At 46.4% G+C, this 22437-nt stretch overlaps 1 protein-coding gene across 5 annotated transcripts in view; it reads right to left on the minus strand.

The window, feature by feature from the left end:
* Positions 1 to 22437, minus strand: part of nek1 (NIMA-related kinase 1) — a 55298-nt gene that overhangs the window by 9501 nt on the left and 23360 nt on the right. For 4 of the 5 annotated variants that reach the window (XM_079664440.1, XM_079664438.1, XM_079664441.1 and 1 more), the window contains 15 exons: positions 17777 to 17860; positions 17162 to 17239; positions 16909 to 17004; positions 13793 to 13954; positions 13672 to 13725; positions 11394 to 11547; positions 7861 to 8100; positions 7650 to 7775; positions 5316 to 5492; positions 3904 to 4080; positions 3729 to 3822; positions 3150 to 3226; positions 2066 to 2265; positions 1505 to 1671; positions 766 to 1055 (listed from right to left, as the gene is read on the minus strand). In XM_079664440.1, coding sequence (XP_079520566.1) covers positions 766 to 1055; positions 1505 to 1671; positions 2066 to 2265; positions 3150 to 3226; positions 3729 to 3822; positions 3904 to 4080; positions 5316 to 5492; positions 7650 to 7775; positions 7861 to 8100; positions 11394 to 11547; positions 13672 to 13725; positions 13793 to 13954; positions 16909 to 17004; positions 17162 to 17239; positions 17777 to 17860 — 2176 coding nt within the window. The remainder of the gene's footprint in view (positions 1 to 765; positions 1056 to 1504; positions 1672 to 2065; positions 2266 to 3149; positions 3227 to 3728; positions 3823 to 3903; positions 4081 to 5315; positions 5493 to 7649; positions 7776 to 7860; positions 8101 to 11393; positions 11548 to 13671; positions 13726 to 13792; positions 13955 to 16908; positions 17005 to 17161; positions 17240 to 17776; positions 17861 to 22437) is intronic. The other variant, XM_079664439.1, reaches the window with a different exon arrangement.

Raw genomic sequence — 22437 nt, forward strand, 5'->3', positions numbered from 1 at the left:
CTTCACACCACAAACTCTTCCAAATGTAACATACAACAGTTAATGATGTAATCTGTAAATGTGTTGAATAACTGGCTCTACGACCTTAACGTAGTCTCAGGTCTGAAGTTTGTAATTCCTGCATTTTGTTTGTCCCATTATACACTAACGTCACTATATAATACTAACGGAATAATTATTATTATAAAACTTTTTATTCAAAATGTTGTAAAAAAAAAAAAAAAAAACATTCTGAAAATATTTTATCACAAACAATACTTAAAAAAAGAAAGATAAGAAATCGGAAAAAGTTAAAAAGAAAAAGACTTTAAAATAATATGAATATTTTGCATCAAATGTTGAGAAATGAATGTCCCTTCTGTATCAGAGCAGCACGTGATAGCAGAGGCCCTACGTAGCTGTGAGCTAGTAGTGTGATGTCTGACTGCATGGATGCTAGCTCTGTTCCTCAGATTGGCAGATGACACAGAGCGATATGACTGTCGTGTGTATTGCTCACGCAGGCCTTAGCTAATCTGAACTAATGTCAGAACACTGCTCTGACCCAGTATTCCTCCCTCTTGATGACTGCAACTCCCTCTCTTGTGTATCAGCATATCAAGGACTCTACTCTGGGAACTCTTTGTCCCACGCAGCTCTGTGTGTGGTGACTACCTCCATTCTTGAGAGGTTAATAAATACATGGATCCTGAGATTGAAGACCAAGCATATCAAACATCACATATCAAATATATAACACTAACTGAATTATTATGATCCCCGCACCTGATTGCCACTCCTCGTTGAGCTCGCTGTTGCTCAGGTTCTCCTCGGCGCCATTAGTGAGCGCCCCCCCGGCCTCTTCATCGTCATCTTCCTCCTCTTCCTCCTCCTCCTCCTCTTCATCCTCCTCTTCCTCATCATCCACAGCCATCCTGCTGTGCTGCTGGATCTCAGCTGATACCCTGAACAGGTCCTCTGGAGGGTTCCCGTTGAAGTCTCCTTTCCCCTCCTCCTCCTGCAGGAGAAGCTCCATGGAGGCCCGGATGTCCCGCAGGTCTTCATCCTCATAGGCGCTGAGGAGCAGGGGAGATATCATGAGTACAGATCATCTCTAAGGTGGTCTCTGATGGAAACCAGGGACAGCCTCAGGGTGAGGGTAGCAGCCGGTAAAAGCCCAGCAGCAGGTTATTATGGGATGTCTCGTAGATGGAAATTGTAAAAAGTGACATTTCCGTCAGAGTTACGAAAGAGGTGACAAACTCTTCGAGGGGAAACATGTCTTTATTCTAGATGTCTCATTTAAAAAATAAATCCTGTAAAAACATTAAATGATGCGCTCCTCTGTTAAACCGCGAAGCCATGGATGAGTCTGCTGAGCCAACGGTCACGTGACAACAATTCAGTAAATATATGACATCATATTAACATATTATTATTAAAGTGTATTATTTCCCTGATGTCTTCATTAAACATTATCATGACCGCCTGTTTTCTAACCCTGTGTGTTTTCTACATCTCTTACTCCTCCGCCTCTGACTGCTCCTCGTCCTTCGCCGCCTCCTCCAGGTCTTCGATCTCCAGAGGATTATCCGGAGCGGCGTTAGCATCGTTAGCATCGTTAGCTCCTGCTGATTCCTGCCGAGGGCTGAAGACCCGGCTCAGGTCCGGGAGGGAGCAGGTCCTCAACATCTGTGACACAAGCAGAGGTCAATGCTGCAATGCACTCACACAGGAAGGGGGGTGGGGGGGGGGGGGTGGGGGGGGGGGGGTTCAACCTTCAAACTTTTCCAAATGCAACATAAAAAAGTGAATAATCTGTAAATGTGTTTCAGCCAATCAGAGACATGTTCTGTATATATCTGATATACTGATGAAAGAGAGGATAACAGGGGACCTTTAACACATGTATAGTGGTAACCCTAACTTGGTCAATTTATCCAATAAAATGTAAAGTCATAAAAGTTAATGAGGTTTTTCTCCGATGTCTCAGTCTTTGTCTTACCAACTTCCTGTGACATCAGAACTTCCAAAAAAACTAGAAAAACAGTTGTTAGCAAATCGTTTAAATACCCGTCTATCTTACCTTGGGGTTGTTGGCGTCGAACATGCCGGTGGAGAGTCCGATCAGGAGGTCCCGTTGCTGCCCGGCCCGGAGAGGAGAGACGGAGCGAGAGCGAGAGTTCAGAGACGAGGACGAGTCATCGAGGGACGACTGAGCCGAGAGGAGGGCGGTCCGACGGTGGGCCGGGGAGAGAAGCTTCAGGAAGAGGGGCTCCTCCATCACTGAGAGAAGATACACTACAGAGTTATCACACACACACACACACACACACACACACACACACACACACACACACACACACACACACACACACACACACACACACACACACACACACACACACACACACACACACACACACACACACACACACACACACACACACACACACACACACACACACACACACACACACACACACACACACACACACACACACACACACACACACACACACACACACACACACACACACACACACACACACACACACACACACACACTTTCCTCCACTGCATGTATTTATACCTTTAGTTACTTCACAGATGTGGATGAATGATGTGAAATCTAATCAAGTGTTAAATCAGACTTTAGTTCCACCTGGAGTAAATCCACCAGCTACCCTGCAGTATACAAAGTCATTCAGACTAGCTGCACCTTTACCAGCTTTGAGAACACTTTCATGATCAATCATTATAAAACATATCATATCTATTATTCTGAAATGGACCAATCTGCACAATGACTACTTTTACTGTCTTTCACTATATTTTGATGAGAATACTTTTCTACTTTCACTTGAGGAACATTTTGAATACAGGGCTTTTACTGTAACAGAGTATTCCTACACTCTGGTTACTTCTACTTTTACTCAAGTACAAGATCTGAGTACTTCTGCTTTTACTCAAGTACAAGACCTGAGTACTTCTACTTTTACTCAAGTACAAGATCTGAGTACTTCTACTTTTACTCAAGTACAAGATCTGAGTACTTCTACTTTGACTCAAGTACAAGATCTGAGTACTTCTACTTTTACTCAAGTACAAGATCTGAGTACCCTCTCTCCTCTCTCCTCTCTCCTCTCTCCTCTCTCCTCTCTCCTCACCTGAAGGCTCTGCTGGTTTCTCCTCTCTCCTCTCAGCCTCCTTTCCTCCTGCAGGTCTCATCACGCCTCCTGGTGGTCTGCAAGAGAATTACACGTTAGTTTCTGGTGCATTTACAAAATGATGTCTTCAATAAATAAGGGGAAATTAAGTTTGCCATTGTTTCTTCACTCCAGCATTAAGTCAGACACGCAGACAGGGCTCCTGCAGCACAACATTAAGATTTGTATTTGAATGCCAATTAAAGACCAACCTGGATACGTGTGACGCTAAGGTAGGAGGCATTATAATGAGATGCTACCAGGACAAACAAGTATTCTGTCTTAAACTGATATCACTTTTTATCATAAATTAGAGCCATCTTCATCAATAACTAATTCAGTGCCTTTTAAAACTCTCCGGATGTTTGGACACGCTGTAAACGATCCGTGTAGAAACAGAGGCGTTTTAGTGTGAGTGAAGAAGTGAGCGTTTAAATGAGACTTGATATGAAAGCAGCAGTTGATCAAACAGAGTTCAAAGGTCAAGTCACTGAACAGAGGATTCATTATTCCTTAATACAGAAACAGATGGAGGGTTACCCTTCCTGCTGCCAGGCCTGAGGGACATCAGCCCGGGGGAGAGGGGGGGGTTTAGGGGTCTCCTCCAACTCCATCGACTCCAGGTCTGCTGGATCTGGAACAGGTCAGAACACATCAAATCAATCTCTAACAATGAGGAGCTGAGGTATCAGACAGTTATCAGGCGGAGCGTTACCCTGGATCTCAGAGGGGTCAGGTGGCAGCGTCTCTCTTTCTGCTGCAGACCTTTCCTTCTGGGAGGAATCTGTGGACGCTGCACTCTGACCACCAGCAGGGGGCGCTGTCCTAACAGGAAACACTTCCTCTTTAGGCGTCCTCACAATCTCCCCTGCTCCCGACAGGTGAGGCTGATCTGAGGAGAGGAAGGCGGGGGTTCATACTCATCCCGGACAGAGTAAATAAAGACATTCTCAATGTGCTCTTGAAAAGGAACTAAAAGTCGTTTAACGTTAAATAATATCAAGCTTTATTTTGAAGCACTTTTCTTGCATCAGGTGCAGCTCGCTAACAAACAGACAATCCAAAAAGATGGCTCTTTAGCTGCAGTTTGAGATCGTCCACTGAGTCCTCTCTGATATCCTGGTGTTCCACAGGTTGGGAGCGTCGTGGATGAAAGCCTCACACATCTGATTGTGGGGGACTTTTAAAAAGCCAGCTGAGGAGGACCTCAGGACGTCAAACCAGAGTGACTCAGAGAGACACGTGGCAAACTATTAAGAGCTTTAGAAACCAGTAGAATCATTTAAGAATCAACACTGACTTGTATAGGTTGAGGTTGTTCGAGGCTGTTGCTTGGCGTGGAGAGAATATTGCTCCACTTTCTCCGGTCCCCGAGATTGGGCTTCCAGTAGCTCTGGAGAGAGCTTTAGCACCTGTGGCCACTAACGGTCATCATTTCTCTGCTTTGTTTCAAGACCCGCATCAGAAAGCTTTTGAATGGTGCTACTTTTCCAGTTGGTCTACCTGCTCTTCACGTAGCTCTGCATGTCGTAGTTTAGGTGCTCTCTGGAGATAGGCACTGCTCAGTCCACTCCTCCATAGTATAGTGAGACCCCCCCCCGGAGGTCGAAGTTAATCTTAAATGTTTCCATTTTATGCTTTGTAAGTTTGTTTCGTAACGGAAGAAATTTAAATATATTTATAAAACTGACAAGTCAAATCAAGCAATCTGATTGGTCGATAGCGTTTTTGCGGACCTCTTTGATTACAGATTTGAAAACATCGTTGCTTGCTTTAAAAGTAGCACAATTTATTATGTCAAACCTTCAAAAGTATCTAGATATCCCTGCCCTAATGCCAAAGGAACTGCACACTGAATATGTTTTGCCGTTTGATGTCTATGTCTGGACCGCTGCGTCAAAAAGGAGGGCTTCTGCCCCGTTACTTCTCCGCTGCTTTCTTGTTCCAGTATGAGTTTGCTTTTCAGCCCAACGGTATACTGTTTTTCTCAGACGCGGAGGGATACTGACTTGTTGTGAAAAGTAACTTACAATGCTACCCGTGGTATACGCTCAGTATATCACGGCTAAGAACCAATCAGATTGCTTGATTTGACTTGTCCGTTTTATAATATAACCGTAGACTAACCAGGGCTGTAGGAAGTGTCCCCAAAGAGGGACATGTCCCCACAGAGCGAGGTGTCCCCCATGGTGAGGGGCTGCAGTTCCTGGAGGACCCTCAGGACCTGGGAGTCTGGACTGGATCTCCACACCTTCCTCACCCCGTCCTCCTGCAGCATCTGGATCACCTCCCCCACCGTGTGCTCTGAGGACAGACAGGGGGACAAGGAGACATCAGAGAGAGAGACAAGGAGACATCAGAGAGAGAGACAAGGAGACATCAGAGAGAGAGACAAAGAGACATCAGAGAGAGAGACAAGGAGACATCAGAGAGAGAGACAAGGAGACATCAGAGAGAGAGACAAGGAGACATCAGAGAGAGAGAAAAAGAGACATCACAGAGAGAGACAAGGAGACATCAGAGAGAGAGACAAGGAGACATCAGAGAGAGAGACAAGAAGACATCACAGAGAGAGACAAGGAGACATCAGAGAGAGAGACAAGGAGACATCAGAGAGAGAGACAAGAAGACATCAGAGAGAGAGACAAGGAGACATCAGAGAGAGATACAAGGAGACATCAGAGAGAGATACAAGGAGACATCAGAGAGAGAGAGACAAGGAGACATCAGAGAGAGAGACAAGGAGACATCAGAGAGAGAGACAAAGAGACATCAGAGAGAGAGACAAAGAGACATCAGAGAGAGAGACAAGGAGACATCAGAGAGAGAGACAAAAAGACATCAGAGAGAGACATCAGAGAGACAAAGAGACATCAGAGAGAGAGACAAGGAGACATCAGAGAGAGAGACAAAGAGACATCAGAGAGAGAGAGACAAGGAGACATCAGAGAGAGAGAGAGAGACAAAGAGACATCAGAGAGAGAGACAAGGAGACATCAGAGAGAGAGACAAGGAGACATCAGAGAGAGAGACAAAGAGACATCAGAGAGAGAGACAAGGAGACAGAGAGAGAGACAAAGAGACATCAGAGAGAGAGACAAGGAGACATCAGAGAGAGAGACAAGGAGACATCAGAGAGAGAGACAAAGAGACATCAGAGAGAGAGACAAGAAGACATCAGAGAGAGAGAGACAAAGATACATCAGAGAGAGAGACAAAGAGACATCAGAGAGAGAGACAAGGAGACATCAGAGAGAGAGAGACAAAGAGACATCAGAGAGAGAGACAAGGAGACATCAGAGAGAGAGACAAAGAGACAGAGAGAGAGACAAGGAGACATCAGAGAGAGAGACAAAGAGACAGAGAGAGAGAGACAAGGAGACATCAGAGAGAGAGACAAAGAGACAGAGAGAGAGAGACAAGGAGACGTCAGAGAGAGAGACAAAGAGACATCAGAGAGACACAAGGAGACATCAGAGAGAGAGACAAGGAGACCTCAGAGAGAGAGACAAGAAGACATCAGAGAGAGAGAGACAAAGAGACATCAGAGAGAGAGAGACAAGAAGACATCAGAGAGAGAGAGACAAAGAGACATCAGAGAGAGAGACAAGGAGACATCAGAGAGAGACAAAGAGACAGAGAGAGACAAGGAGACATCAGAGAGAGAGACAAAGAGACATCAGAGAGAGACAAGGAGACATCAGAGAGAGAGACAAGGAGACATCAGAGAGAGACAAGGAGACATCAGAGAGAGAGACAAAGAGACATCAGAGAGAGACAAGGAGACATCAGAGAGAGAGAGACAAAGAGACATCAGAGAGAGACAAGGAGACATCACAGAGAGAGACAAGGAGACATCAGAGAGAGAGACAAGGAGACAGAGAGACAAAGAGACATCAGAGAGAGAGACAAAGAGACATCAGAGAGAGAGACAAGGAGACATCAGAGAGAGAGACAAAGAGACAGAGAGACAAAGAGACATCAGAGAGAGAACCAAGGAGACATCAGAGAGAGAGACAAGGAGACAGAGAGACAAAGAGACATCAGAGAGAGAGACAAAGAGACATCAGAGAGAGAGACAAGGAGACATCAGAGAGAGACACAAGGAGACAGAGAGACAAAGATACATCAGAGAGAAAGACAAGGAGACAGAGAGACAAAGAGACATCAGAGAGAGAGACAAAGAGACATCAGAGGGAGAGACAAGGAGACAGAGAGACAAAGAGACATCAGAGAGAGAGACAAGGAGACATCAGAGAGAGAGACAAGGAGACAGAGAGACAAAGAGACATCAGAGAGAGAGACAAAGAGACATCAGAGAGAGAGACAAGGAGACATCAGAGAGAGAGACAAAGAGACGATGAGACGCGTCTCAGGTGCAGATGAGACGCGTCTCAGGTGCAGATGAGACGTGGTTCAGGTGCAGATGTTCTAATGTGTTCTGGGGGACGGGGGACTCACCGATGGTTCTGATGCTGGTCTCCTCCAGGGTGTTCTGGGCCTCAGACAGAACCAGAGGGACTCCAGCCTCCCACTTCCTCCTGTCGGCACCAGAGGACGGTCTCTCTGCAGGGGACACTGAGGAGGCTGCAGAGAGAGACATGCAGTATTAACATGAACCTGTGTTAGAGACTGTATATCTGAATAAAGCTCCAGAGGCGTCTCCACTCACCGGCACAGGGACTGGCTGTGGAGCAGGTTTCCCCAAAGGTCAGCCGAGCCACAGGAAGTTCAGGAAGTTCTGCAGCGTCCCACTTCCTGCGCTCTCCGTTAGCAGCGCCAGGACCTGGTTCTGAAGGAGGACCTGGTGCTGAAGGAGGACCTGATGCTGAAGGAGGACCTGGTGCTGAAGGAGGACCTGGTTCTGAAGGAGGACCTGGTGCTGAAGGAGGACCTGGTGCTGAAGGAGGACCTGGTTCCAGAGATGGCAAAAGTACACACATCCTTTACTCAAGTAGAAGTACACACATCCTTTACTTAAGCAGAAGTACACACATCCTTTACTCAAGTAGAAGTACACACATCCTTTACTTAAGCAGAAGTACACACATCCTTTACTTAAGCAGAAGTACACACATCCTTTACTCAAGTAGAAGTACAGATACTCGTGTTTAAAAATACTCTGGTGAAAGTAGAAGTACTGACTAAACTTCTTTACTCAAGTCAAAGTAAAGAACTTTGAAATGTACTTCAGTAAAAAGTACCCGTAACTAGCAGCTGTTTTAAAGAGTACCTGACCTCCCTTTATATTAATAGAACAATAATGTCATTGTTAGCTAATGAATGTTTCCATGGTGACCAACGGCAACATGACAACGTTTCCATTGGTCCCTCTTCTTTAGAGAAGACCAGGAAATGATGGATACACGGATCGTGTTCAAATCAATAGGCACGCAATGACTCTAAATAATAATGATCACGCCACCAAACACACATTCAGACTAAAGGAACCAGCTTGTTTGGAAAATGAGAGAAGTAGAAAGTACAGGTATTAGAGTTCAACATGTAAGAAGTAGAAAGTACAGGTATTTGAGTTCAACATGTAAGAAGTAGAAAGTACAGGTATTAGAGTTCAACATGTAAGAAGTAGAAAGTACAGGTATTTGTGTTCAACATGTGAGAAGTAGAAAGTACAGGTATTTGAGTTCAACATGTAAGAAGTAGAAAGTACAGGTATTTGTGTTCAACATGTAAGAAGTAGAAAGTACAGGTATTTGTGTTCAACATGTGAGAAGTAGAAAGTACAGGTATTTGTGTTCAACATGTAAGAAGTAGAAAGTACAGGTATTTGTGTTCAACATGTGAGAAGTAGAAAGTACAGGTATTTGAGTTCAACATGTAAGAAGTAGAAAGTACAGGTATTTGGGTTCAACATGTGAGAAGTAGAAAGTACAGGTATTTGAGTTCAACATGTAAGAAGTAGAAAGTACAGGTATTTGAGTTCAACATGTAAGAAGTAGAAAGTACAGGTATTTGTGTTCAACATGTAAGAAGTAGAAAGTACAGGTATTTGTGTTCAACATGTAAGAAATAGAAAGTACAGGTATTTGAGTTCAACATGTAAAAAGTAGAAAGTACAGGTATTTGGGTTCAACATGTGAGAAGTAGAAAGTACAGGTATTTGAGTTCAACATGTAAGAAGTAGAAAGTACAGGTATTTGGGTTCAACATGTAAGAAGTAGAAAGTACAGGTATTTGGGTTCAACATGTAAGAAGTAGAAAGTACAGGTATTTGAGTTCAACATGTAAAAAGTAGAAAGTACAGGTATTTGGGTTCAACATGTAAGAAGTAGAAAGTACAGGTATTTGAGTTCAACATGTAAGAAGTAGAAAGTACAGGTATTTGAGTTCAACATGTAAGAAGTAGAAAGTACAGGTATTTGTGTTCAACATGTAAGAAGTAGAAAGTACAGGTATTTGTGTTCAACATGTAAGAAGTAGAAAGTACAGGTATTTGTGTTCAACATGTAAGAAGTAGAAAGTACAGGTATTTGTGTTCAACATGTAAGAAGTAGAAAGTACAGGTATTTGGGTTCAACATGTGAGAAGTAGAAAGTACAGGTATTTGAGTTCAACATGTAAGAAGTAGAAAGTACAGGTATTTGGGTTCAACATGTGAGAAGTAGAAAGTACAGGTATTTGGGTTCAACATGTAAGAAGTAGAAAGTACAGGTATTTGAGTTCAACATGTTAGAAGTAGAAAGTACAGGTATTTGAGTTCAACATGTTAGAAGTAGAAAGTACAGGTATTTGAGTTCAACATGTAAGAAGTAGAAAGTACAGGTATTTGAGTTCAACATGTTAGAAGTAGAAAGTACAGGTATTTGAGTTCAACATGTAAGAAGTAGAAAGTACAGGTATTTGAGTTCAACATGTAAGAAGTAGAAAGTACAGGTATTTGGGTTCAACATGTAAGAAGTAGAAAGTACAGGTATTTGTGTTCAACATGTAAGAAGTAGAAAGTACAGGTATTTGAGTTCAACATGTAAGAAGTAGAAAGTACAGGTATTTGAGTTCAACATGTGAGAAGTAGAAAGTACAGGTATTTGTGTTCAACATGTAAGAAGTAGAAAGTACAGGTATTTGAGTTCAACATGTAAGAAGTAGAAAGTACAGGTATTTGTGTTCAACATGTTAGAAGTAGAAAGTACAGGTATTTGTGTTCAAATGTAAGAAGTAGAAAGTACAGGTATTTGAGTTCAACATGTGAGAAGTAGAAAGTTCAGGTATTTGAGTTCAACATGTAAGAAGTAGAAAGTACAGGTATTTGTGTTCAACATGTTAGAAGTAGAAAGTACAGGTATTTGAGTTCAACATGTGAGAAGTAGAAAGTACAGGTATTTGTGTTCAACATGTAAGAAGTAGAAAGTACAGGTATTTGAGTTCAACATGTAAGAAGTAGAAAGTACAGGTATTTGAGTTCAACATGTAAGAAGTAGAAAGTACAGGTATTTGTGTTCAACATGTTAGAAGTAGAAAGTACAGGTATTTGAGTTCAACATGTAAGAAGTAGAAAGTACAGGTATTTGAGTTCAACATGTAAGAAGTAGAAAGTACAGGTATTTGTGTTCAACATGTTAGAAGTAGAAAGTACAGGTATTTGTGTTCAACATGTAAGAAGTAGAAAGTACAGGTATTTGTGTTCAACATGTAAGAAGTAGAAAGTACAGGTATTTGAGTTCAACATGTAAGAAGTAGAAAGTACAGGTATTTGAGTTCAACATGTGAGAAGTAGAAAGTACAGGTATTTGAGTTCAACATGTAAGAAGTAGAAAGTACAGGTATTTGAGTTCAACATGTAAGAAGTAGAAAGTACAGGTATTTGTGTTCAACATGTTAGAAGTAGAAAGTACAGGTATTTGTGTTCAACATGTAAGAAGTAGAAAGTACAGGTATTTGTGTTCAACATGTAAGAAGTAGAAAGTACAGGTATTTGAGTTCAACATGTAAGAAGTAGAAAGTACAGGTATTTGTGTTCAACATGTAAGAAGTAGAAAGTTCAGGTATTTGAGTTCAACATGTAAGAAGTAGAAAGTACAGGTATTTGAGTTCAACATGTAAGAAGTAGAAAGTACAGGTATTTGTGTTCAACATGTAAGAAGTAGAAAGTACAGGTATTTGAGTTCAACATGTGAGAAGTAGAAAGTACAGGTATTTGGATTCAAAATGTAAGAAGTAGAAAGTAAGTACTCGACTACTTCCTACCTCTGCCTGGTTCTGCAAGAGGACCTGGTTCTGCAGGAGGACCTGGTTCTGCAGGAGGACCTGGTTCTGAAGGGGGGGGAACAGACTCCTCTTCCACTGGACTCTGGGCCTTCAGGTTCTGGTTCAGTCGGCGCAGGATCAGCTTCTTCTCACTCTGGACCATGGAAAGCGATTTATAATATTAGGTTTAGATATTTAACCAAGTCATTCAGCTGTTTTAGCTCAACCTGACCATAACCAACCCGACCACAACCAACCCGACCGCAACCAACCCGACCGCAACCAACCACAACCAACACGACCACAACCAACCCGACCGCAACCAACCCGACCAACACGACCACAACCAACACGACCACAACCAACCCGACCGCAACCAACCCAACCAACACGACCACAACCAACACGACCACAACCAACACGACCAACACGACCACAACCAACACGACCAAAACCAACCCGACCGCAACCAACCCAACCAACACGACCACAACCCGACCGCAACCAACACGACCACAACCAACCCGACCACAACCAACCCGACCACAACCAACACGGCCTCAACCAACACGACCACAACCAACCCGACCACAACCAACACGACCACAACCAACACGGCCTCAACCAACACGACCACAACCAACCCGACCACAACCAACACGGCCTCAACCAACACGACCACCACGACCACCACCAACCCGACCACAACCAACCCGACCACAACCAACACGACAAACCCGACCACAACCAACACGACCACCACCAATCCGACCAACCCGACCACCACCAACCCGACCACCACCAACACGACCACAACCAATACGACCACCACCAATCCGACCAACCCGACCACCACCAACCCGACCACCACCAACCCGACCACAACCAACACGGCCTCAACCAACCCGACCACAACCAACACGACCAACCCGACCACAACCAACCCGACCACCACCAACACGACCACCACCAATCCGACCAACCCGACCACCACCAACCCGACCACCACCAACACGACCAACCCGACCACAACCAACCCGACCACAACCAATACGACCACCACCAATCCGACCAACCCGACCACCACCAACCCGACCACCACCACCCCGACCACAACCAACACGGCCTCAACCAACCCGACCACAACCAACACGACCACCACCAATCCGACCAACCCGACAACAACCAACACGACCACCACCAACCCGACCACAACCAACACGGCCTCAACCAACCCGACCACCACCAACCCGACCACCACCAACACGGCCTCCACCAACCCGACCACAACCAACCCGGCCTCAACCAACACGACCACAACCAACCCGACCACCACCAACACGACCACCAGCAACCCGACCACAACCAACACGGCCTCAACCAACACGACCACAACCAACCCGGCCTCAACCAACACGACCACAACCAACCCGACCACCACCAACACCAACCCGACCACCACCAACCCGACAACAACCAACACGACCACCACCAACCCGACCACCACGACCACGACGACCACCACGACCAACCCGACCACCACCAACACGGCCACGACCAACACGACCACGACCAACCCGACCATGACCAACCCGACCACCACGGCCACAACCAACACGACCACCACCAACACGACCGCCACCGCCACCAACACGACCGCCACCAACACGACCGCCACCAACACCAACACGGCCACCACCAACACGGCCACCACCAACACGGCCACCACCAACCCGGCCACCACGACCACAACCAACACGACCACCACCAACCCGACCAACACGACCACAACCAACACGACCACAACCAACCCGACCAACACGACCACAACCAAGACGACCACAACCAAGACGACCAACCCGACCACCACCAACCCGACCACAACCAACACGGCCACCACCAACACGACCAAACTCATCATTTTGGGATGCAATTGTTACTTTGGGAAATTAGTCAATTACATTTTTTTAAACCAAAACAGGTTAAGGTTCTACTTTTGAACATAGAGTGCACGCCCTCACTAGCAACCCCAAATAAAATGGAAGCTCAGGTAGTTTGTAGTTCCTCCTCGCCTCCAACCACGTCGCTTTCAAGTTAAAGGACGCAGCTGGATGCAGGAGGAACACATTTTGTAGGAGGTAAAACTTCCTGAAGCATTCTCTGTCACTTGTTAAGCTATTGCTTCAATCAACTTCATATACCATGACCACTGAGTGGACTTCCACATCAAGGAGGTGATGTCCCGTGAATAGATCATTTATATGTATCGTGCTCTCACCTGGAGGACGGCAGCAGTCTCCGGCTGAGCTGACTTCTCTTTCAGTGGAGTCACCTGCCAGAAACAACCCATTAGGACAACATACTGACACGTGGCGGAGTGATGGAGTTTATGTACTGACCGCTCCGACGTTCTTCAGGGCGGCCGTCATGGAGATGGCTTCAGCAGCAGTGTCTGGCTGAGAGGTCTGAGGAGGATCTGATGAAGACGACGATGATGATGCTGCTGCTGCTGCTACGTGTCCTGCTGCAGCGATGCCAGGCTTCACCCCCCGAGCTGCGAGCTGCACCAACACAGAGGACCCAGGGTTAGACGTGAAGTCAGGCGAGGTGATGGACGCCTCTTTGCACTGGCTTTTAACACTAGTTGAACCTGACATTACTATATGTTTCTACTTATTATGCTTTTTATCTTTTTAGTTATTGGTTTATTGTTTTACTCCCATTGTGTTATTTTACTATACGATGCGATAATACTTTAAAGGTCAGATCAGGTCTGAAATGCTCCTTGCATCCCAGCAGCTCCATGTGTAACATCAGACAAACATCAAGACATGAGAAACAAACAACAAACATGGAACATCACAGCAGGATCAGTGAGAGCTGCTCGAAGAGCCTTCAGCGTGCATCTGATCTGTAGCTCTGTGTTCACTGAGAGGACTGGAGCACAGAGGATGCTTCAGGCTGGAGCACAGAGGATGCTTCAGGCTGGAGCACAGAGGATGCTTCAGACTGACCTGAGCACAGAGGATGCTTCAGACTGTCTGGAGCAAAGAGGATGCTTCAGGCTGTCTGGAGCACAGAGGATGCTTCAGGCTGTCTGGAGCACAGAGGATGCTTCAGACTGTCTGGAGCACAGAGGATGCTTCAGACTGTCTGGAGCACAGAGGATGCTTCAGACTGTCTGGAGCACAGAGGATGCTTCAGACTGTCTGGAGCACAGAGGATGCTTCAGGCTGACTGGAGCACAGAGGATGCTTCAGGCTGACTGGAGCACAGAGGATGCTTCAGACTGTCTGGAGCACAGAGGATGCTTCAGGCTGGAGCACAGAGGATGCTTCAGACTGGCCTGAGCACAGAGGATGCTTCAGGCTGTCTGGAGCACAGAGGATGCTTCAGGCTGTCTGGAGCACAGAGGATGCTTCAGACTGTCTGGAGCACAGAGGATGCTTCAGGCTGGAGCACAGAGGATGCTTCAGACTGTCTGGAGCACAGAGGATGCTTCAGGCTGACTGGAGCACAGAGGATGCTTCAGGCTGACTGGAGCACAGAGGATGCTTCAGGCTGACTGGAGCACAGAGGATGCTTCAGACTGTCTGGAGCACAGAGGATGCTTCAGGCTGACTGGAGCACAGAGGATGCTTCAGGCTGACTGGAGCACAGAGGATGCTTCAGGCTGACTGGAGCACAGAGGATGCTTCAGACTGTCTGGAGCACAGAGAATGCTTCAGGCTGGAGCACAGAGGATGCTTCAGGCTGACTGGAGCACAGAGGATGCTTCAGGCTGACTGGAGCACAGAGGATGCTTCAGGCTGACTGGAGCACAGAGGATGCTTCAGGCTGGAGCACAGAGGATGCTTCAGGCTGACTGGAGCACAGAGGATGCTTCAGACTGTCTGGAGCACAGAGGATGCTTCAGGCTGACTGGAGCACAGAGGATGCTTCAGGCTGTCTGGAGCACAGAGGATGCTTCAGGCTGGCTGGAGCACAGAGGATGCTTCAGGCTGTCTGGAGCACAGAGGATGCTTCAGGCTGGCTGGAGCACAGAGGATGCTTCAGGCTGGCTGGAGCACAGAGGATGCTTCAGGCTGGCTGGAGCACAGAGGATGCTTCAGGCTGTCTGGAGCACAGAGGATGCTTCAGGCTGGCTGGAGCACAGAGGATGCTTCAGGCTGGCTGGAGCACAGAGGATGCTTCAGGCTGGCTGGAGCACAGAGGATGCTTCAGGCTGGAGCACAGAGGATGCTTCAGGCTGGAGCACAGAGGATGCTTTAGGCTGACTGGAGCACAGAGGATGCTTCAGGCTGGAGCACAGAGGATGCTTCAGGCTGGAGCACAGAGGATGCTTCAGGCTGACCTGAGCACAGAGGATGCTTCAGGCTGGAGCACAGAGGATGCTTCAGGCTGACTGGAGCACAGAGGATGCTTCAGGCTGGAGCACAGAGGATGCTTCAGGCTGACTGGAGCACAGAGGATGCTTCAGTCTGACTGGAGCAAAGAGGATGCTTCAGGCTGACTGGAGCAAAGAGGATGCTTCAGGCTGACTGGAGCACAGAGGATGCTTCAGGCTGACTGGAGCACAGAGGATGCTTCAGGCTGACTGGAGCAAAGAGGATGCTTCAGGCTGACTGGAGCACAGAGGATGCTTCAGGCTGACTGGAGCACAGAGGATGCTTCAGGCTGACTGGAGCACAGAGGATGTTTCAGACTGACTGGAGCACAGAGGATGCTTCGGGCTGGAGCACAGAGGATGCTTCAGGCTGACTGGAGCACAGAGGATGCTTCGGGCTGGAGCACAGAGGATGCTTCAGGCTGAATGGAGCACAGAGGATGCTTCAGGCTGACTGGAGCACAGAGGATGCTTCAGGCTGACTGGAGCAAAGAGGATGCTTCAGGCTGACTGGAGCACAGAGGATGCTTCAGGCTGTCTGGAGCACAGAGGATGCTTCGGGCTGGAGCACAGAGGATGCTTCAGGCTGGCTGGAGCACAGAGGATGCTTCAGGCTGACTGGAGCACAGAGGATGCTTCAGGCTGACTGGAGCACAGAGGATGCTTCAGGCTGACTGGAGCACAGAGGATGCTTCAGGCTGACTGGAGCACAGAGGATGCTTCAGGCTGACTGGAGCACAGAGGATGCTTCAGGCTGACTGGAGCACAGAGGATGCTTCGGGCTGGAGCACAGAGGATGCTTCAGGCTGACTGGAGCACAGAGGATGCTTCGGGCTGACTACTTCCATTCATGAGAAGATCATAAATACATGGATCCTGATATTGAAGCTCAAGCCGGGGACCAGGGAGACTTTTCTAACAGAAATAAAATAGCAGTAAAAAATATGTTTCTAGTTTTTGTGCTATATATTCAATTTGGTCTTTCCATGACAGCAGATGGTCGATCTATATCTCTATATCTATATATTGTATTTGTTCCCTGTACTGCACTCTGGTCAACGTGGGTTGTTTTTAAATGTGCCGTATAAATAAATGTGATTGATAAAGATGGAGATTGATGGATCTTACGTGCTCCTCCCAGGCTCTCTTCTCCCTCTCCAGCACCTCCACCCTCTTCTTCTCCAGCTGCTCTCTCAGCACAGCAGCTCGAGTGTTAGCTTGAGCCTGACGGGACGAGAAGCACAAGCAAAAGATCGTTTTTAACTCCATCCATTACGCACGGTGATTTCATTAGCTTAACTTATGGGAAAGAGCGCCGGTCAAAAAGCTTTATTCCTCTAAGTCTTCCGGCTTCAATGTGACATATTAATGTAATCCTCACCTTTAGCGCCTCGATCTTCTTCCTCTTGAGCTCGGCCTCCTCGCTGGACTCCTGGCTGTCTGACCCGTCGCTGTCGTACTGAAACACAACAACAACAACAACAACAACAACACAGGAGAGGAAACGTCAGAAAACTCCCATTGCACCGTATCACTGCACTGGTTACCGGCGTCCTTCAGAATTCATTTTAAAATGCTTTTAAAGACTTGCAAGGCTTTACTTAACCTCGCCCTTCACATATGTAAGTGACTCATGTTATCAACCTGCAAGGATTTTTGAGAAAAAGTCAAAGAATTTAGATTTTTTAAGAAAAATCCAGAATATTTTGAATTTTTGGAAAATGTCAGAATTTTGAGATTTTGAGAAAAACACCAACAAATTCTCTTTTTTTGTTTTGACTAAAAATTGAAGCTCAAGGCTTGGGCTTCAAGGCTTGAGCTTCAAAGCTTGAGCTTCAAGCCTTGAGCTTCAAGCCAGTGACCAGTGAGATTTTTCTAACAGAAATAAAATAGCATTACAAATTGTTAAATGTGGAAATACAAATACATACAAATACATACAAATACATACAAATACATACAAATACATACAAATACATACAAAGCAGATGCTCACCTTCTCTCCTCTGAGCCGGGCTTTGATCTGCTGACGCTCGTTGAAGTTCTGCAGGCGGATCTGCCTCAGTCTGGAGAGATACTCCTGAGGACACACAGAGAGTCTCAGAGATACTCCTGAGGACACACAGAGAGTCTCAGAGATACTCCTGAGGACACACAGAGAGTCTCAGAGATACTCCTGAGGACACACAGAGAGTCTCAGAGATACTCCTGAGGACACACAGAGAGTCTCAGAGATACTCCTGAGGACAAACAGAGAGTCTCAGAGATACTCCTGAGGACACACAGAGAGTCTTAGAGATACTCCTGAGGACACACAGAGAGTCTCAGAGATACTCCTGAGGACACACAGAGAGTCTCAGTCTGGAGAGACACTCCTGAGGACACACAAAGAGTCTCAGAGATACTCCTGAGGACATACAGAGAGTCTTAGAGATACTCATGAGGACACACAGAGAGTCTCAGAGATACTCCTGAGGACACACAGAGAGTCTCAGAGATACTCCTGAGGACACACAGAGAGTCTCAGAGATACTCCTGAGGACACACAGAGAGTCTCAGAGATACTCCTGAGGACAAACAGAGAGTCTTAGAGATACTCCTGAGGACACACAGAGAGTCTCAGAGATACTCCTGAGGACACACAGAGAGTCTCAGAGATACTCCTGAGGACACACAGAGAGTCTCAGTCTGGAGAGACACTCCTGAGGACACACAGAGAGTCTTAGAGATACTCCTGATGACACACAGAGAGTCTCAGAGATACTCCTGAGGACAAACAGAGAGTCTCAGTCTGGAGAGACACTCCTGAGGACACACAGAGAGTCTCAGTCTGGAGAGATACTCCCGAGGACACAGAGAGTCTCAGTCTGGAGAGATACTCCTGAGGACACACAGAGAGTCTCAGAGATACTCCTGAGGACACACAGAGAGTCTCAGTCTGGAGAGACACTCCTGAGGACACACAGAGAGTCTCAGTCTGGAGAGATACTCCCGAGGACACAGAGAGTCTCAGTCTGGAGAGATACTCCTGAGGACACAGAGAGTCTCAGAGATACTCCTGAGGACACACAGAGAGTCTCAGAGATACTCCTGAGGACAAACAGAGAGTCTCAGAGATACTCCTGAGGACACACAGAGAGTCTCAGAGACACTCCTGAGGACACACAGAGAGTCTCAGAGATACTCCTGAGGACAAACAGAGAGTCTCAGAGATACTCCTGAGGACAAACAGAGAGTCTCAGAGATACTCCTGAGGACAAACAGAGAGTCTCAGTCTGGAGAGATACTCCTGAGGACACACAGAGAGTCTCAGAGATACTCCTGAGGACACACAGAGAGTCTCAGAGATACTCCTGAGGACAAACAGAGAGTCTCAGAGATACTCCTGAGGACAAACAGAGAGTCTCAGAGATACTCCTGAGGACAAACAGAGAGTCTCAGTCTGGAGAGATACTCCTGAGGACACAGAGAGAGTCTCAGAGATACTCCTGAGGACACACAGAGAGTCTCAGAGATACTCCTGAGGACACACAGAGAGTCTCAGCCTGGAGAGATACTCCTGAGGACAAACAGAGAGTCTCAGTCTGGAGAGACACTCCTGAGGACACACAGAGAGTCTCAGAGATACTCCTGAGGACAAACAGAGAGTCTCAGAGATACTCCTGAGGACAAACAGAGAGTCTCAGTCTGGAGAGACACTCCTGAGGACAAACAGAGAGTCTCAGAAATACTCCTGAGGACACACAGAGAGTCTTAGAGATACTCCTGAGGACACACAGAGAGTCTCAGAGATACTCCTGAGGACACACAGAGAGTCTCAGAGATACTCCTGAGGACACACAGAGGGTCTCAGAGATACTCCTGAGGACACACAGAGAGTCTCAGAGATACTCCTGAAGACAAACAGAGAGCCTCAGTCTGGACAGATACTCCTGAGGACACACAGAGAGCCTCAGTCTGGACAGATACTCCTGAGGACACACAGAGAGTCTCAGAGATACTCCTGAGGACACACAGAGAGTCTCAGAGATACTCCTGAGGACACACAGAGAGTCTCAGTCTGGACAGATACTCCTGAGGACACACAGAGAGTCTCAGAGATACTCCTGAGGACACACAGAGAGTCTCAGAGATACTCCTGAGGACACACAGAGAGTCTCAGTCTGGACAGATACTCCTGAGGACACACAGAGAGTCTCAGAGATACTCCTGAGGACACACAGAGAGTCTTAGAGATACTCCTGAGGACACACAGTCTCAGAGATACTCCTGAGGACACACAGAGAGTCTTAGAGATACTCATGAGGACACACAGAGAGTCTCAGAGATACTCCTGAGGACACACAGAGAGTCTCAGAGATACTCCTGAGGACACACAGAGAGTCTCAGAGATACTCCTGAGGACACACAGAGAGTCTCAGTCTGGACAGATACTCCTAAGGACACACAGAGAGTCTCAGAGATATTCCTGAGGACACACAGAGAGTCTTAGAGATACTCCTGAGGACACACAGAGAGTCTTAGAGATACTCCTGAGGACACACAGAGAATACTCCTGAGGACACACAGAGAATACTCCTGAGGACACACAGAGAGTCTCAGAGATACTCCTGAGGACACACAGAGAATACTCCTGAGGACACACAGAGAGTCTCAGAGATACTCCTGAGGACACACAGAGAGTCTCAGAGATACTCCTGAGGACACACAGAGAGTCTCAGAGATACTCCTGAGGACACACAGAGAATACTCCTGAGGACACACAGAGAGTCTCAGAGATACTCCTGAGGACACACAGAGAGTCTCAGAGATACTCCTGAGGACACACAGAGAATACTCCTGAGGACACACAGAGAGTCTCAGAGATACTCCTGAGGACACACAGAGAATACTCCTGAGGACACACAGAGAGTCTTAGAGATACTCCTGAGGACACACAGAGAGTCTCAGTCTGGACAGATACTCCTAAGGACACACAGAGAGTCTCAGAGATACTCCTGATGACACACAGAGAGTCTCAGAGATACTCCTGAGGACACACAGAGAGTCTCAGAGATACTCCTGAGGACACACAGAGAGTCTCAGTCTGGACAGATACTCCTAAGGACACACAGAGAGTCTCAGAGATATTCCTGAGGACATACAGAGAGTCTCAGAGATACTCCTGAGGACATACAGAGAGTCTCAGAGATACTCCTGAGGACAAACAGAGAGTCTCAGAGATACTCCTGAGGACACACAGAGAGTCTCAGAGATACTCCTGAGGACACACAGAGAGTCTCAGAGATACTCCTGAGGACACACAGAGAGTCTCAGAGATACTCCTGAGGACACACAGAGAGTCTTAGAGATACTCCTGAGGACAAACAGAGAGTCTCAGAGATACTCCTGAGGACACACAGAGAATACTCCTGAGGACACACAGAGAATACTCCTGAGGACAAACAGAGAGTCTCAGAGATACTCCTGAGGACACACAGAGAATACTCCTGAGGACACACAGAGAATACTCCTGAGGACACACAGAGAGTCTCAGAGATACTCCTGAGGACACACAGAGAGTCTCAGAGATACTCCTGAGGACACACAGAGAGTCTCAGAGATACTCCTGAGGACACACAGAGAGTCTCAGAGATACTCCTGAGGACAAACAGAGAGTCTCAGAGATACTCCTGAGGACACACAGAGAATACTCCTGAGGACACAGAGAGTCTCAGAGATACTCCTGAGGACACACAGAGAGTCTCAGAGATACTCCTGAGGACACACAGAGAGTCTTAGAGATACTCCTGAGGACACACAGAGAGTCTCAGAGATACTCCTGAGGACACACAGAGAGTCTCAGAGATACTCCTGAGGACACACAGAGAGTCTCAGAGATACTCCTGAGGACACACAGAGAGTCTCATTTGCTCGAGCTTTTCCAAATGTTTTCACACATGATTATAAAAAGGGTTCAAAATGATGTAAAATCTTATATTTCCAATTGAAATGTGTGAATGGTTCTTGTAGGAAGAACCTCCCTAATCCTGGGGGGAACCTTTGCATCGTGTCACCTGTTGCTGTCAGGACTACATTCACTGTAGAACACACGGACTACATCACAAGGGACACCTCTCAGGAGGATTATTTTACACAGCAAGATGTGAAACCTGTCAGTGTACTCATAATAATATATTATATTTGAATACGGCTTTTCAAGGACTCAAAATCGCTTTACAATAAAGGGAAGGTTAGGGTGGGGGGTGTAGGACTACGGTGAGTTTTAAAAAGGGACTGGAATACTGCGAGGGTCTCAGAATAGCGGAGATCTTTGCATCGATATGTTCAAAACGTTTTTTCAAAATGTAAAAAAAGTCTAAAATTATAAAATGTGAAAGATTAAATACAAAATATTACTAATATGAACCAGAATATAATACTCAAGGGGTCTTTCTTAACCTTAACGACAGCATGGCATAAAAACACATTATTCTAATACGGGTCCTTTTTGACCCACTTATGGAAGAGTGTAGGGTCCATCACTCGGGCATCGGAGGGTTAATGTTTCTGCATTCAAGTTATATTTTGTTATTTATAATTATGTGTGACGCGGTTGCTTTTCTTTCTTTATGGTGTTCTCTTATTTACTTGGATTGTCCTCGTTGTGTTACCCTG

Source organism: Notothenia rossii (genome assembly GCF_949606895.1).
Source record: "Notothenia rossii genome assembly, chromosome: 1".
NCBI classification, from domain to species: Eukaryota; Metazoa; Chordata; class Actinopteri; order Perciformes; family Nototheniidae; genus Notothenia; species Notothenia rossii.